At 47.9% G+C, this 15,501-nt stretch overlaps 1 protein-coding gene and 1 long non-coding RNA gene across 4 annotated transcripts in view; one reads left to right on the top strand and one right to left on the bottom strand.

Annotated features, from left to right (window-relative positions):
• Window positions 1-10,803, bottom strand: part of si:ch73-340m8.2 (tyrosine-protein kinase SRK3) — a 71,509-nt gene extending 60,706 nt beyond the window's left edge. For all 3 annotated transcript variants that reach the window (XM_038799953.1, XM_038799954.1, XM_038799955.1), the window contains exon 1: window positions 10,408-10,803. In XM_038799953.1, the coding sequence (XP_038655881.1) occupies window positions 10,408-10,751 (344 nt within the window). In that variant the 5' untranslated portion in view covers window positions 10,752-10,803. The remainder of the gene's footprint in view (window positions 1-10,407) is intronic.
• Window positions 10,463-15,501, top strand: part of LOC119967426 — a 92,511-nt gene continuing 87,472 nt past the window's right edge. The window contains exon 1 of the long non-coding RNA XR_005460983.1: window positions 10,463-10,582. This is a non-coding gene — a long non-coding RNA (uncharacterized LOC119967426). The remainder of the gene's footprint in view (window positions 10,583-15,501) is intronic.

The raw sequence follows: 15,501 nt of genomic DNA, 5'->3' as shown, positions 1-15,501 counted from the left end.
TCTGTGTACTCGAACAGGTGCCGGAATGTGGCGACTAGGGGCTTTTCACAGTAACTTCATTGCAGTGTTAATGTAAGCCTATTTGTGACAATAAAGATTATTATTATTAAATTGGTGCAATTCAGTTTACACTTATGTACATGTTATCAATCCCCATGCCACTATTGCGGCACTCCTAAACCTTTGTGGTGGAGACAGCTTGTTGACTGCGACACCTTGTTGACTCTGATAACCTTGGCATGCATCCTCTGGAGGGCTGAGGCCTGGAAGGTGCCATCCTCCTTTGGCTGTACTGCTGTGGGGCAGATGCACCACTCTGGGGCTGTGGAGCTGGAGATACTGGGTTCACAGGAAGAGGATATTTAGATAGTCTGGAGACTCCCAGAGTCACCTGGGCCTCGGGGTGTTGAGCTGCTGAACCCCCTCCCTAGGGTGCTGAGCACCCTTGGTTGATTCCTTGTGGAGAAGGGGAAGCTTGAGTGAAATTGATCTGCCCCAATCCTCTCTCACATAGCCACTGATAGGTGTCACCAAGGACTCCAGCGATGGAGTGCAGGACTAATGTCATGGACCAAGGTCTCCATGGTGGCTGCCATCCTACCACTGTTGACCTCAGTGTATGATAGCGCTATCCCCTCAGACTGAATACAGACAGGTTTCCCCGTCGTCTGTTGCAATCTGAAGAATACAGCCAACATCCCTTCCTGATATTCCTGTGATTGTCGCTACAGCTCCAACATCATTTGAAGACTGGAACTCAGGAGAAACGTGGCCTCCAGTGGTCCTCCGAATGCAGCAACCTCGAATTTCCCCGCCTGCAATACCTTTGACCAGTATGTGTGCTGTCGTCAAAGATTGTGACCCGAGCTTGCTCTGGGACTAGGTGCAACCGAGTTATGTGTCTCTGTGCTGGCGGAGGGTGTAGGAGAGTGCTGTGTGGATGTCCTCTCTCTCTCTCTCTCTCCAAAGTTTACTTTCAAGGAAGGCCTGCTTAAAGGCAACCATCTGAAACAAAGTGTGTGATTCTCCAGCCGCGTCCGCCCGGCGACCAGAGAATCCCGCCCAAGGTCACTGGACTTCTCCGTTGTCCACCTCTCGCCGTGACGTTCTTGCGGCAGGTGGGGCGGAAGAATCCAGCTCAATACGCTTTTTCCTTAGACTATCTATTGATCTATTGGTTGAGTGTGTGTGTGTGTATGATGTCTCTGGTGCTCCCTCTAGTGTCTCGCTAGTCTACATGTATTTACATTAACCCCTTGTGTATTTACAGTGATGCACATCACCACAGCACTAGGTGAAATGCTCATTCAGAGAGCCGGTGCAGACAGGAGGGGCTGAATGGTCCCTTTCTGCTCTGTCACAATTCTGTCATTATGTGGGAAGAATTTTCTGATTTATTTTTGTGCAGAGTGTCGCAGCAGGTGTGATAAATGGGGGAAAAGCCACCAGACCAAAATATGGCTTCCTCCACCATATTCTACCCACTCAGTGCAAAGAAAGGTGAGGGGCGGGTCCCATGATGTAATACTGATGGTGCCCCACTGGCAACTTAGGGTTTTAAAAGGCTGAGAAGGTTCAATTTTAAAACAAGTAAATATACAACAACCCCCGCCATGCAAACCACCCTGCCCGGTGCAACACCCCTTGGCACGGCCCAAACATGACCCACTCCCCCCTGGGAGATGTACTTAACTGCGAACCTCTGGCGGGTTCTGCTCACCAGGTGCACATTGTGAGAGAATTTGTCGTGACACACATCAGCATTCTCTCACAAAAAAGTAAATGGACAATCCTAATGTGGGGGGGGGGGGGGGGGGGGGGGTTCTATCAGTCATTAAGGCCTAATAATTAGATTTAAATGCAATCAAACCATTTTTTGGTATGCCTGATCATGCAGGAGCAACATCAGGTATATCAAAAATAAGGTAACGACCTGGTGAAGCTACAACACAGATTTACCTGTGTGCCAAACAGCATACGCAGCAAGTAATAACAATCTTCTACTGTCACAAGTATGAAGCTACTGTGAAAAGCCCCTAGTCGCCACATTCCGGCGCCTGTTCGGGTAAGCTGGTACAGGAATTGAACCCATGCTGCTGGCCTTGTTCTGCATCACAAACCAGCTGTCTAGTCCACTGAGCTAAACCAGTCCTGGTTAAAACTTCAGATCAGATATCTTAATATTATTCCTATCACTAAGCTGTCAATTTGCTAATTTTTAATAAAAATCACTTAATTTTACAAGTAGGCTTCAATGAAGTTACTGTGAAAAACCCCTAGTCGCAACATTCCAGCAACTGTTTGGGAGGCCAGTACGCAAATTGAACCTGCGCTGCTGGCCTTGTTCTGCATCACAAGCCAGCTGTTTAGCCCACTGTGCTAAACCAACCTAACAGACAGAGCTAAGCAATCGCACAACTACCGCATCAGATCTAAGCTCTGCAGACTTGTCACATCCAGCCGTGGATGGTGGTGGACAATTAAACAACTCACTGGAGGAGGAGCCTCCACAAATGTCCCCATCATCAATGATGGAGGAGCCCAGCACAAATATGAAAAAGACAAGGCTGAGTCATTAACAACAATGTTTAGCTAGAAATGCCGAGTGGATAATCGATCTTGATCTGCTCCGGAGGTCCCTAGCATCACAGAGTCCAATAAGATTCATTCCACGTGATATCAAGAAATGGCTGAAGGCACTGGGTATGGCAAAGTCTATGGGCCCTGACAATATCCTGGCAATAGTACTGAAGACTTGTGCTCCAGGACTTGCCGCATCCCTAGCCAAGCTGTTCCAGTACAGTTACAACACTGGCATCTACCTGGCAATGTGGAAAATTGTCTAGCAGTGTCCTGTACAGAAGAAACAGGACAAACCAACCCAGCTAATTACAGTTTACTCTCCATCATCAGCAGAGTGATGGAAGGAGTCATCAACAGTGCTATCAAGTGGTACCTACTCAGCAATAACCTGCTCACGGATGCTCAGTTTGAGTTCCGCCAGGGCCACTGAGCTCCTGACCTCACTACAGGCTTGATTCAAAAATGGACAAAAGAGCTGATTGTCAGGGCAGCACGGTGGCCTAGTGGTTAGCACAACCGCCTCACGGCGCTGAGGTCCCAGGTTCGATCCCGGCTCTGGGTCACTGTCCGTGTGGAGTTTGCACATTCTCCCCGTGTCTGCGTGGGTTTCGCCCCCACAACCCAAAAATGTGCAGAGTAGGTGGATTGGCCACGCTAAATTGCCCCTTAATTGGAAAAAATAATTGGGTAATCTAAATTTATAACAAAAAAAAAAAAAGAGCTAATTGTCAGAGGTGAGGTAAGAGTGACTGCCCTTGACATCAAGGCAGCATTTGACCGAGTATGGCATCAAGGAGCCCTGGCTTAACTGGAGTCAATGGGAATCAGGTGGAAAACTCTCCATTGGCTGGAGTCATTCCTGGCGCAAAGGAAGATGGTTGTGGTGGTTGGAGGTCAAACATCTTAGCTCCAGGACATCACTGCAGAATTTCCTCAGGGTCTCGTCCTAGGTCCAACCATCTTTGGTTACTTGATCAATGACCTCCCTTCCATCATAATGTTGCAGTTGTACAAAACTCTGGTGCGGCCGCATTTGGAGTATTGTGTGCAGTTCTGGTCGCCACATTATAGGAAGGATGTGGAAACATTGGAAAGGGTACCGAGGAGATTTACAAGAATGTTGCCTGGTATGGAGGGAAGATCATATGAGGAAAGGCTGAAGGACTTGAGGCTGTTTTCGTTAGAGAAGAAGGTTAAGAGGGGACTTAATTGAGGCAAACAAGATGATCAGAGGATTAGATAGGGTGGACATTGAGAGCCTTTTTCCTCGGATGGTGATGTCCAGCACGAGGGGACATAGCTTTAAATTGAGGGCAGATAGATATAGGACAGATGTCAGAGGTAGGTTCTTTACTCAGAGAGTAGTAAGGGCGTGGAATGCCCTGCCTGCAACAGTAGTGGACTCGCCAACACTAAGGGAATTCAAATGGTCATTGGATAGGCATATGGACGATAAGGGAATAGTGTAGAGGGACTTTAGAGGGGTTTCACAGGACGGTGCAACATCGTGGGCCGAAGGGCCTGTACTGCGCTGTAATGTTCTATGTTCTATGTTTGCGGTTGACTGCACAATGTTCAACTCCATTCACGACTCCTCAGATAATGAAGCAGTCCACGCTCAAATGCAGCAAGACTGGGGCAATATCTGGGCTTGGGCTGACAAGTGGCAAGTTACGTTTGTGCCACACAAGTGGCAGGCAATGACCATCTCCGATAAGCGAGGATCTAGCCACCGTCCCTCGACATTCAATAGTATTACCATCACTGAGATCCCACATCCTATTGATTAGAGACTGAAATGGACTAGCCATATTAAAACTGTGGCTACCAAGGCAGGTCTAAGGCTAGGAATCCTATGGCGAGTAACTCACATCCTGGCTCGCCAAAGCCTTTCTACCATCTACAAAGCAGAGGTCAGGAGTGCAATTGAATGCTCTCCACTTGCCTGGATGAGTGCATCTCCCGCAACACTCAAGACGCTCGACACCATCCAGGGCAAAGCAGTCCACTTTATTGCTCCCCCTTCCACGAACATTCAAATCCTCCACCATAGACGAACAGTGGCAGCCGTGTGTACCATCTACAAGATGCACTGCAGCAACTCACCAAGAGGTTCCTTAGACGCCACTGTACAAACCCACAACTACTACCATCTAGAAGGACAAGAGCAGCAGGTAACTGGGAACCCCACCACCTGGATGTACCCCTCCAAGTCACCCACCTGACTTGGAAATATATCGCCGCTCCTTCACTGTCACCGGGGCAACATCCTAGAACACTCTCCCACACAAGTTCCCGCTCCTGCCACTGAAAACAGGAATGGAAAATCCCCCATAGTTTAAGGAGGCAGTAAGCTGCAGCAAAGCTATTCTCAGCTACTCTCCTTACTCCCAAAAACACTTGTGTTGTTTTGTTTCTCACCTTTACCTACAATGTGAGGGCCCTTTCTGTTGATTCCCTTATTTCCCTTTTCTATTACTTCGTTCTTACTGTTTTTCATCCACGGATCTTTAATCGAGACATACCTTTAAGTCTAGTAGAGGAAGTGAGGAACTAAAACATTTCAAAATGACACACTGTGCCAAGGGTATTTGAACAGCAGAACCGATACTTTATGGGTGGGATTCTTCAATAATGGGGCCATGCCCCGACGTCGGCGTGAAATCCAGTGCCAACCACTCCGGCGTCAACAGCCCCCGAAAGTGAGGAATTCTCCATTTTCTAGGGGGCTAGGTCAGCGCAGGAGTGGTTCCCTCAGCTCCAGCCGGCGCCAAAGGGCTGGTGTGCGTTCGCGCATGCGTAGAACGGGCGGTGTATTTCCGCGCATGCGCAGAACGGCCGGCGTATTTCTGTGCATGCGCCGGCCCCCGGGCAATATGGCAGAGCCCGACAGGGGCCCGGTGCGGAGGAAAGAAGGCCCCAACAGAACCAGCCCGCCCGCCGAGTGCAAGGCCCCGATCGCGGGCCAGGCCACCATGGGGGCCCCCCCGGGTTTGGATCCCCCGCCCCCTCCAACCCTGCAGGACGACGCTGCACACTTATCTGTCAGGTCCCGCTATGTGTCAGGTAAGCAATTCACGCCGGCGGGACTGGGCAAAACTTGTTGGCCACTCAGCCCATCGGGGCCTGGAAGAGGGGGGCGCAATCAAAGCACCCTGACCAGCGTTGCGGGAATCCCGCCGGCGCCCAGAAATGGCACTGAAGAATAGGGAAGTCGGCATTGGGGCATCGGGGTGGGATTCGCGCGTCCCCCCGGGGATTCTCCGACCTGGCGCAGGGTCAGAGAATCTCGGCCTATAGTTCTCGAGAGATTGGATGGATTTCGTTCGAAAGGTTCAATGGTGGGCTTTGGATTGTCCATGAACAGCTTCCTGCCTGGAAAGAGATAGTGATTGGGTTCTGCCAGCTGGGGTGTTCAGAGGACCCAGCAGAAAGCTTCTGGACTCTGAAAGAGAAGCTGTGTTTGTCTCTCTCTCTCTCACACACTCTCTCTCACCATTTCTCTCAAATGTGGGCCACTTGCTGTTGCTGTGAGTCTGCAGAGAAGCCACTGGACCCTCAAGGCAGAAGCACCATTCTCTCTTGGCACTGTGAACTGTACACAGTCATGAACAACTATGAAACAGAACACCCAGAGGCCTTGTTCATTGTGGCCAGAGACTTCAACAAAGCCAACCTCAAGAGCGTGCTGCCAAAATTCCACCAGCACATCTTTTGTCCCACCAGGGGCGACAATACTCTTGACCACTGCTACTCAAAAATCAAGGGCGCCTACCGTTCCATCCCCCGACCCCATTTTGGGAAATCAGACCATAAGACTGTGCTCCTTCTCCCGGCTTACAAGCAGAAACTCAAGCGGGAGAATCCAGCTAAGAAGGTTGTGCAGTGCTGGTCCGAGGAGACAGAAGAGCTCTTACGTGACTGCTTAGAGACAGTGGATTGGTCCATATTTAAGAACTCAGCGGCTAATTTAAATGAGTATGCCACCACCGTCACAGACTTCATCAGCAAATGTGTGGGCGACTGCGTGCCAAAGAAAGCAGTACGTGCATTCCCCAACCGGAAACCATGGCTCAACCGCGAGAGTGACTCTCTACTGAAGGACAGATCTGAGGCATTCAAGGCAGACGACCCTGTCCTATACAAGAAATCCAGGTACGACCTCCGCAAAGCCATCCGAGATGCCAAGAGAGAATATCAAACTAAGCTAGAGTCACAGACAGACTCTTGGCGGTTGTGGCAAGGACTAAACAACATAACGGGCTACAAAGCGAAGCCGAGCAGTATCTCTGGCAGCAGCGCACCCCTCCCCGATGAACTTAATGAATTCTATGCTCGGTTCGAGCAGGTAACCAATAATCCACTGTCAAGTGCCCCAGCAGCCCATAATTCGCCCATACCCACCATCACCGCTTCCGAAGTCAGATCGGCCTTCCTGAAAGTGAACCCGCGGAAAGCGACGGGCCCGGACGGGATCCCTGGTCGTGCACTCAGAGCCTGCGCAGACCAGCTGGCAGAGGTATTCACAGACATTTTTAACCTGTCCCTACTCCACTCAGAGGTCCCCACCTGCTTCAAGAAGACCACCATCACACCGGTACCAAAGAAGAACCAGGAAACATGTCTCAATGACTACCGCCCGGTGGCCCTGATGTCAGTTGTAATGAAGTGCTTCAAGAGTCTGATCATGAAGCGCATCGCCTCCATACTCCCGGAACGCCTTGACCCACTTCAATTCGCATACCGTCGCAACCGGTCCACATCAGACGCCATTTCCCTGGCCTTACACTCATCCCTAGAGCATCTCGACAACAAGGACTCCTACATCAGACTCCTATTTATTGACTACAGCTTTGCCTTCAACACCATAATCCCAGCCAAGCTCATATCAAAGCTCCAAAACCTAGGACTTGGCTCTCTACTCTGCAACTGGATCCTTGATTTTCTGACCAACAGACCACAATCAGTAAGAATGAACACCAACACCTCCTCCAGAATAGTCCTCAATACCAGTGCCCCGCAAGACTGCGTACTTAGCCCCCCTACTCTACTCCCTGTCACACATGACTGCGTGGCAAGACTTGGTTCCAACTCCATCCACAAGTTTTCTGATGATACGACCATAGTGGGCCGGATCTCGAATAACGACGAGTCTGAATACAGGAGGGAGATAGAGAACCTGGTGGAGTGGTGTAACGACAACAATCCCTCCCTCAATGCCAGCAAAACTAAAGAGCTGGTCATTGACTTCAGGAAACAAAGTACTGTACACACCCCTGTCAGCATCAATGGGGCCAAGGTGGAGATGGTTAGCAGTTTCAAATCCCTGCGGTGCACATCGCCAAAAATCTGTCCTGGTCCACTCACATCGACGCTATCATCAAGAAAGCACAACAGCGCCTATACTTCCTCAGGAAACTAAGGAAATTCGGCATGTCCACATTAACCCTTACCAACTTTTACAGATGCACCATAGAAAGCATCCTATCGTGCTGCATCACAGCCTGGTATGGCAACTGCTCGGCCCAGGACCGCAAGGAACTTCAGAGAGTCGTGAATACCGCCCAGTCCATCACACGAACCTGCCTCCCATCCATGGACTCCATCTACACCTTCCGCTACCTGGGGAAAGCGGGCAGCATAATCAAGGATCCCTCCCACCCGGCTTACTCACTTTTCCAACTTCTTCCATCGGGCAGGAGATACAGAAGTCTGAGAACACGCACGAACAGACTCAAAAACAGCTTCTTCCCCACTGTCACCAGACTCCTGAATGACCCTCTTATTGACTGACCTCATTAACACTACACCCTGTATGCTTCATCCGATGCCAATGCTTATGTAGTTACATTGTATATCTTGTGTTGTCTATTATTTATTTTCTTGTATTTTCTTGAATTTTATTTAATTCCCCTTTCTTCCCATGTACTGAATGATCTGTTGAGCTGTTTGCAGAAAAATACTTTTCACTGTACCTCGGTACACGTGACAATAAACAAATCCAATCCAATCCAATCCAATCTCTCTCTGTTTGCTGTCTGTTGACCAAAGGCTGACTTCTCCCAACCCTGAAGAATCTACAGAGAAAATCATTACAGACTGAAGGCAAATATATTATCCAACTGTAGGCCTTGTCTGAAGGAAAAATATAACTCGAAGATGTCCCGTCTGAAACAAGTCTACAAGTCCTTTTGCTTGTAGGATTATTTTTTACACCTCTCTTTCTCCTCTGTGTTTTTTGCCTTGCGTTGTGTAGAGGGTGGGGTGAGTTGGAGGGGGTTACAAAGTAGTAGCAGTTAATCAGTTATATTTGATGCCTATTTAATTATAGTTACTGTTAATAATTAACAGTTAGTTGTTTTGAAATTTTCAAACCTGGTGACTTCCGTTATTAAGCAACCAAAGACTTGTGTATTTTATAAATTAGAAGTTAATTTCAACTGTACTGTGATTCCGGGTCAAGAAGGGCTGGAATCGACCATGGACTAGCCCAGGATGTCGGAACAACAGGAAATGTGGTTTCTGGCCTTTCTCTCACACCCAGCTTCTGCCACTTGCCCTCTCCCCTCAAAATACAGGTCACTAATGCTATACTCCCTTACCCCCTCCCACTTTCTTAAACAATTTAGAGTATCCAATTAATTTTCCCAATTAAGGGGCAATTTAGAATGGCTAATCCACCTAGCCTGCACATCTTTGGGTTGTGGGGGCGAAACCCACGCAAATACAGGGTGAATGTGCAAACTCCACACGCACAGTGACCCAGAGCCGGGATCGAACCTGGGACCTCGGCGGCATGAGACAGCTGTGCTAGCCACTGCGCCACCTTGCTGCCCTCCCCCACACACTTTTGTTCTGAAACACTGCTCCAAACCTTTCTTCTCTCTCCCTTTCCCAAAGTGCTTCCCACAGTCACTACCCTCTACCCGCCTCCTTGAGTCCCAGCCTTGACCTTCTCTTATCATTATAATCATTATAACCAGCATAATTCTGGTTCTGGCATCTTCCCTTCCTCCATTGCTGCTGAAAACATTGCTTTCCTCGCCCCTCAACCCACCTCTGCTGAAAGCAGTTGCACCTTCCATGGGCCAGTCCAAATGCCTACCTCCTGCTATGCTTGTTTTTTTTCTCCTATAATATTCTTTATTAGTGTCACAAGTAACATTAACACTGCAATGAAGTCACTGTGAAAAGCCCCTAGTCCCCAAACTCCGGCACCTGTTCGGGCACACAGAGGGAGAATTCAGAATGTCCAAATGACCTAGCAGCACGTCTTTTGAGACTTGTGGGGGGAAACCGGAGCAAACCCACGCAGACACAGAGAGAACATGCAGATCCGCACAGTGACCCAAGTGGGAATCGAACCTGGGATCCTAGTGCTGAGAAGCAACAGGGCTAATAACCGTGCTACCATGTTGCCTATTTTACTATGAGTGAATATCGTCAATCACAGCAGGATTAGCTGCAGGAAAGGCACTTGGGGGGGGGGGGGGGGGGGGGCTTGTGTATTTGTTCCGTGCTGATTTTAACTGCAGACAAATGTTTCCAGATTGGCTCTGTCAAATCCAAATAATAGACGTGCAAGTAACTCATCCCACAACCTGAGACCCGCGTCATTGCTCTTCAGCACTGTTTCTCAAGCGTTTTTGTCTAGTTTAGGTTATTTTACATTGTGATCCGAAAAAAGAGAAAGATCATTGGCTAACATGAAGAAACTGTCCCTTCTCCTACAATTTGAAAATGTAAAAAGCCACTTGATTCTGACAGGGAGCGACCGATAAGCTGACTTCAGAGGCAATTAGCTGTGAGCAGAGTACTACTTACGGTGCAGCGGCAACACTCCCCACTTCGGCGACGAAGCTTGAAGGGACGTAACCTTCCTCTGGCTGCTCCATTTCCCGACTCGCATCTATTTTTCTGACGAATGTCCATTCACCTTCTATTCGGAGAACTTCTATTTCTTCCCCTTTTTTGATGAGAAGGTCGTCTGCAGTGCGAGGTTTGTAATTGTAAAGGATAATACAATGAGATTGCTGAGCAGTTCTATTCTCATACCATAAAGGCCCCGTTTGTTGGTTTGGATCTGGTGTTTCCTGCTTGCTACCATGAGAACTCGACTGGCAGCAAACGCAGAAAGCAGAGCCTGTTTTACACTGAGCAGTACCCATGGCTATGCCCAAGTTATTCAAAGGTCCTTGTTCTCACTGAACATCACTTCTCTAAAGTTGCTCACGCCTAAACAGGAAATACTGAGGAGCAAGTTTGGAACTGGTTCTACCTGCTCTTAAGAATTCCCTGCTGTATCTGTAATTGCAGTTCAGAACTGGACTGCGAGTAAGAGAATCTGTTTTTATAATACCAGTGTTAAGAAAATATAGTAGAAAACACAGAAGGTTGGATATTTTCCCGTGGGAGTCAAATTAAATATTTTAATAAATGTGATGATCTATGAACTGTGGCAGCGTGAGTGGTCATCTTGGAATTTGATTATAAATAGGTTCTGAACATAATTACAGCCTATTTTGATTTGGAAACATTGAGTAATAGTGGTCAAGATTGTTGCTCAGATAGTTAAGAGGAAGTTAAAAATTGGACTGGATTGAAAGTCTCACAAAGTAATTCAGTTATTATTTTTAATCATAAATTCAAATATTGTGGTTGGGCTGATTTAGCTCAGTGGGCTAGACAGCTGGTTTGTAATGCAGAACAAGGCCAGCAGCGTGGTTTCAATTCCCATACCGGCTTACTTGAACAGGCGCCGGAATGTGGTGACTAGGGGCTTTTCACACTAACTTCATATTTGTGACAATAAAAGATTATTAAGGGGCAGCACGGTAGCATTGTGGTTAGCACAGTTGCTTCACAGCTCCAGGGTCCCAGGTTTGATTCCCGGCTTGGGTCACTGTCTGTGCGGAGCCTGCACATTCTCCCCGTGTCTGCGTGGGTTTCCTCCGGGTGCTCCGGTTTCCTCCCACAGTCCAAAGATATGCAGGTTAAGTGGATTGGCCATGATAAATCGCCCTTTATGTCCAAAATTGCCCTTAGTGTTGGGTGGGGTTGCTGGGTTATGGAGATAGGGTGGAGGTGTGGGCTTGGGTAGGGTGCTCTTTCCAAGAGCCAGTGCAGACTCGTTGGGCCGAATGGCCTCCTTCTGCATTGTAAATTCTATGATTATCAATTTGTAGCTAAGTGCTTATGGCTAGATTTGAATACCAGCTTTTCATGAACATCAAAGCACAAAGAGAACAAAGAAAAGTACAGCACAAGAACAGGCCATTCTGCCCTCCAAGCATGTGCCGATCATGATGCCTGAACTAAAAAAAAACATTTGCCCTTACTTGGTCCGTATTTCCTCCCTATTCATGTACCCATCCAGACGCTTCTTAAATGTTGCTACTGTGCCTACGTTCATCACATCCTCTGGCAATACAATCCAGGCACCCACCACACCCCGCACATCTTCCTTAAACTTTCCCTCCTCACCTTGAACCTGTACCCCATTGTAATTGATACTTCCACCTTGGAAAAAGCCTCTGCCTATCCACCCTGTCTATTCGTCTCATAATTTTGTGGACCTCTATCAGGTCTTCCCTCAGCCTCCATCTTTGCAGTGAAAACAATTCTGGTTTATTCAACCTCTCCTCATTGCCAATGCCCTCGAGATCAGGTAACATCCTGGTGAACCTTCTTTGCACTCTCGCCAAAGCTTCCACATCCTTCTGATAATGTGGTGACCAGAACTGCACGCAATACTCCAAATGCGGCCTAATAAAGGTTTTATATCGCTGCAACATGATTTCCAACTCCTGGACTCCATGCCCCAGCTGATGAATGCAAGCATACCATATGCCTCCTTAATCATCTTGGCCACCTGAGTTGCCACTTTTCGGGCAATTACATTGAAATTACATTGCGCTACACAAATGCCAGGCAACAACCATCTCCTCATGAGAGTATCTAACGACCACCCGTTGAAATTCAATGGCATTATAATAATATAATAATCTTTATTGTCACAAGTAGGCTTACATTAACACTGCAATGAAGTTACTATTGAAAGCCCCTAGTCGCACATTCTGGCACTTGTCTGGTTACACAGAGGGGGAATTCAGAAAGTCCAAATTACCTAACAGCACGTCTTTCAGGGCTTGTGGGAGGAAACTGGAGCACCCGGAAGAAACCCAGGCAGACACAGGGAGAACGTGCAGACTCCACACAGACAGTGATCTAAGCCGGGAATCGAACTTGGGACTGGAGCTGTGAAGTAACAGTGCTAACCACTGTGCTACCATGAAGACCACAGGTGAATCCCCCACAATCAACATCCTGGGGTTACCATTGATCAGAAACTGAACTGGACTAGCCATATTAATACTGTGGCTACCATGGCAGGTCAAAGGCTAGGAATCCCATGGCGAACAACTCACCTCCTGCCCCCTCAAAGCCTGTTCACCATTGACAAAGCATAAGTCAGGAGTGTAATGGAATACTCTCCACTTGCCTGAATGAGTGCAGCTCCAACAACACTCAAGAAGCTTGACACCATCCAGGAAAAAGCAGTCCACTTGATTGCTCCCCCTTCCACAAACATTCAAACCCTCCACCACCGATGAACAGCGGCAGCCGTGTGTACCATCTACAAGATGCACTGCAGTAATTCACCAAAGTTCCCGTGACAATACCTTCCAAATCTATGACCACTGCCATTAGAAGGTCAAGAGCAGCAGATGCATGGGAACCCCACCACCTTGAGGTTTCCCTCCAAGTCACTCGCCGCCCTGACTTGGAAATATATCGCCGTTCTTTCCACTGGGGCACCATCTTAGAACTCTCTCTCTAACAGCACAGTGGGTGCACGTACACCGGAAGTACAGCAGCATTTCAAGAAGGCAACGCACCACCACCTTCTGAAGGGCAACGAGGAACCTGCAATAAATGCAGGCCTAACCAAAGAAGCCGACATCCCCAAAATGAATTTAAAAAAGACATGCATGATGTGCATCTCCCGGTCACACACTAACTGCACATTCATGGAATGGAACCACTTTTGGTTTTGATATATTGTGCCGACAGGCCTCCGTGATAGCATGGATGCACCTGTGCACTAAGGTCTGTGAGATTCCAGCCAGGTCCCCATTCGGCACCTGAAAGGACCCCATGGCATAAAGGTTAGAACATAGAACATAGAACACTACAGCGCAGTACGGGCCCTTCGGCCCTCGATGTTGCGCCGACCTGTGAAACCATCTGAAGCCTATCTGACCTACACTATTCCATTTTCATCCATATGTCTATCCAGTGACCACTTAAAAACCCTTAAAGTTGGCGAGTCTACTACTATTGCAGGCAGGGCGTTCCACACCCCTACTACTCTCTGAGTAAAGAAACTGCCTCTGACATCTGTCCTATATCTCTCACCCCTCAATTTAAAGCTATGTCCCCTCGTGTTGGTCATCACCATCCGAGGAAAAAGACTCTCACTGTCCACCCTATCTAACCCTCTGACTATCTTATATGTCTCTATTAAGTCACCTCTCAGCCTTCTCCTCTCTAACGAAAACAACCTCAATTCCCTGAGCCTTTCCTCGTAAGACCTTCCCTCCATGCCAGGCAACATCCTAGTAAATCTTCTCTGAACCCTTTCCAAAGCTTCCACATCCTTCCTATAATGTGGTGACCAGAACTGCATGCAGTACTCCAGGTGTGGCCGCACCAGAGTTATGTACAGCTGCAGCATGACCTTGTGGTTCCGAAACTCAATCCCCCTGCTTATAAAGGCTAGCACACCATATGCCTTCTTAACAGCCCTATTAACCTGGGTGCCAACTTTCAGGGATTTATGTACCTGGATGCCGAGATCTCTCTGTTCATCTACACTACCAAGAATCTTGCCATTAGCCCAGTACTCTGCATTCCTGTTACTCCTTCCAAAGTGAACCACCTCACACTTTTCCGCATTAAACTCCATCTGCCACCTCTCAGCCCAGCTCTGCAGCTTATCTATGTCCCTCTGTATCCTATAACATCCTTCAGCACTATCCACAACTCCACCGACCTTCGTGTCATCTGCAAATTTACTAACCCATCCTTCTACACCCTCTTCCAGGTCATTTATAAAAATGACAAACAGCAGTGGCCCCAAAACAGATCCTTGCGGTACACCACTAGTAACTGAACTCCAGGATGAACATTTGCCATCAACCACCACCCTCTGTCTTCTTTCAGCTAGCCAATTACTGATCCAAACCGCTAAATCACCTTCAATTCCATACTTCCTTATTTTCTGCAATAGCCTACCGTGGGGAACCTTATCAAACGCCTTACTGAAATCCATATACACCACATCAACAGCTTTACCCTGATCCACCTGTTTGGTCACCTTCTCAAAAAACTCAATAAGGTTTGTGAGACATGACCTACCCTTCACAAAACCGTGTTGAGTATCGCTAATCAACTTGTTCTTTTCAAGATGATTATAAACCCTATCTCTTATAACCTTTTCCAACATTTTACCCACAACCGAAGTAAGGCTCACAGGTCTATAATTACCAGGGTTGTCTCTACTCCCCTTCTTGAACAAGGGGACAACATTTGCTATCCTCCAGTCTTCCGGCACTATTCCTGTCAACAAAGACGACATAAAGATCAAGGACAAAGGCTCAGCAATCTCCTCCCTGGCTTCCCAGAGAATCCTAGGATAAATCCCATCTGGCCCAGGGGACTTGTCTATTTTGACATTTTCTAAAATTGCTAACACCTCCTCCTTTTGAACCTCAATTCTATCTAGCCTGGTCGACTGAACCTGAGTGTTCTCCTCGACAACATTGTCTTTCTCCAGTGTAAACACTGACGAAAAATATCCATTTAATGCTTCCCCTATCTCCTCTGATTCCACACACAACTTTCCACTACTATCCT

The sequence above is a fragment of the Scyliorhinus canicula genome, chromosome 6 (genome assembly GCF_902713615.1).
Source record: "Scyliorhinus canicula chromosome 6, sScyCan1.1, whole genome shotgun sequence".
In the NCBI taxonomy this organism is placed as follows: Eukaryota; Metazoa; Chordata; class Chondrichthyes; order Carcharhiniformes; family Scyliorhinidae; genus Scyliorhinus; species Scyliorhinus canicula.
Note: the sequence above shows the minus strand (reverse complement) of the source record. Positions and strands in the feature narration are given on the sequence as shown.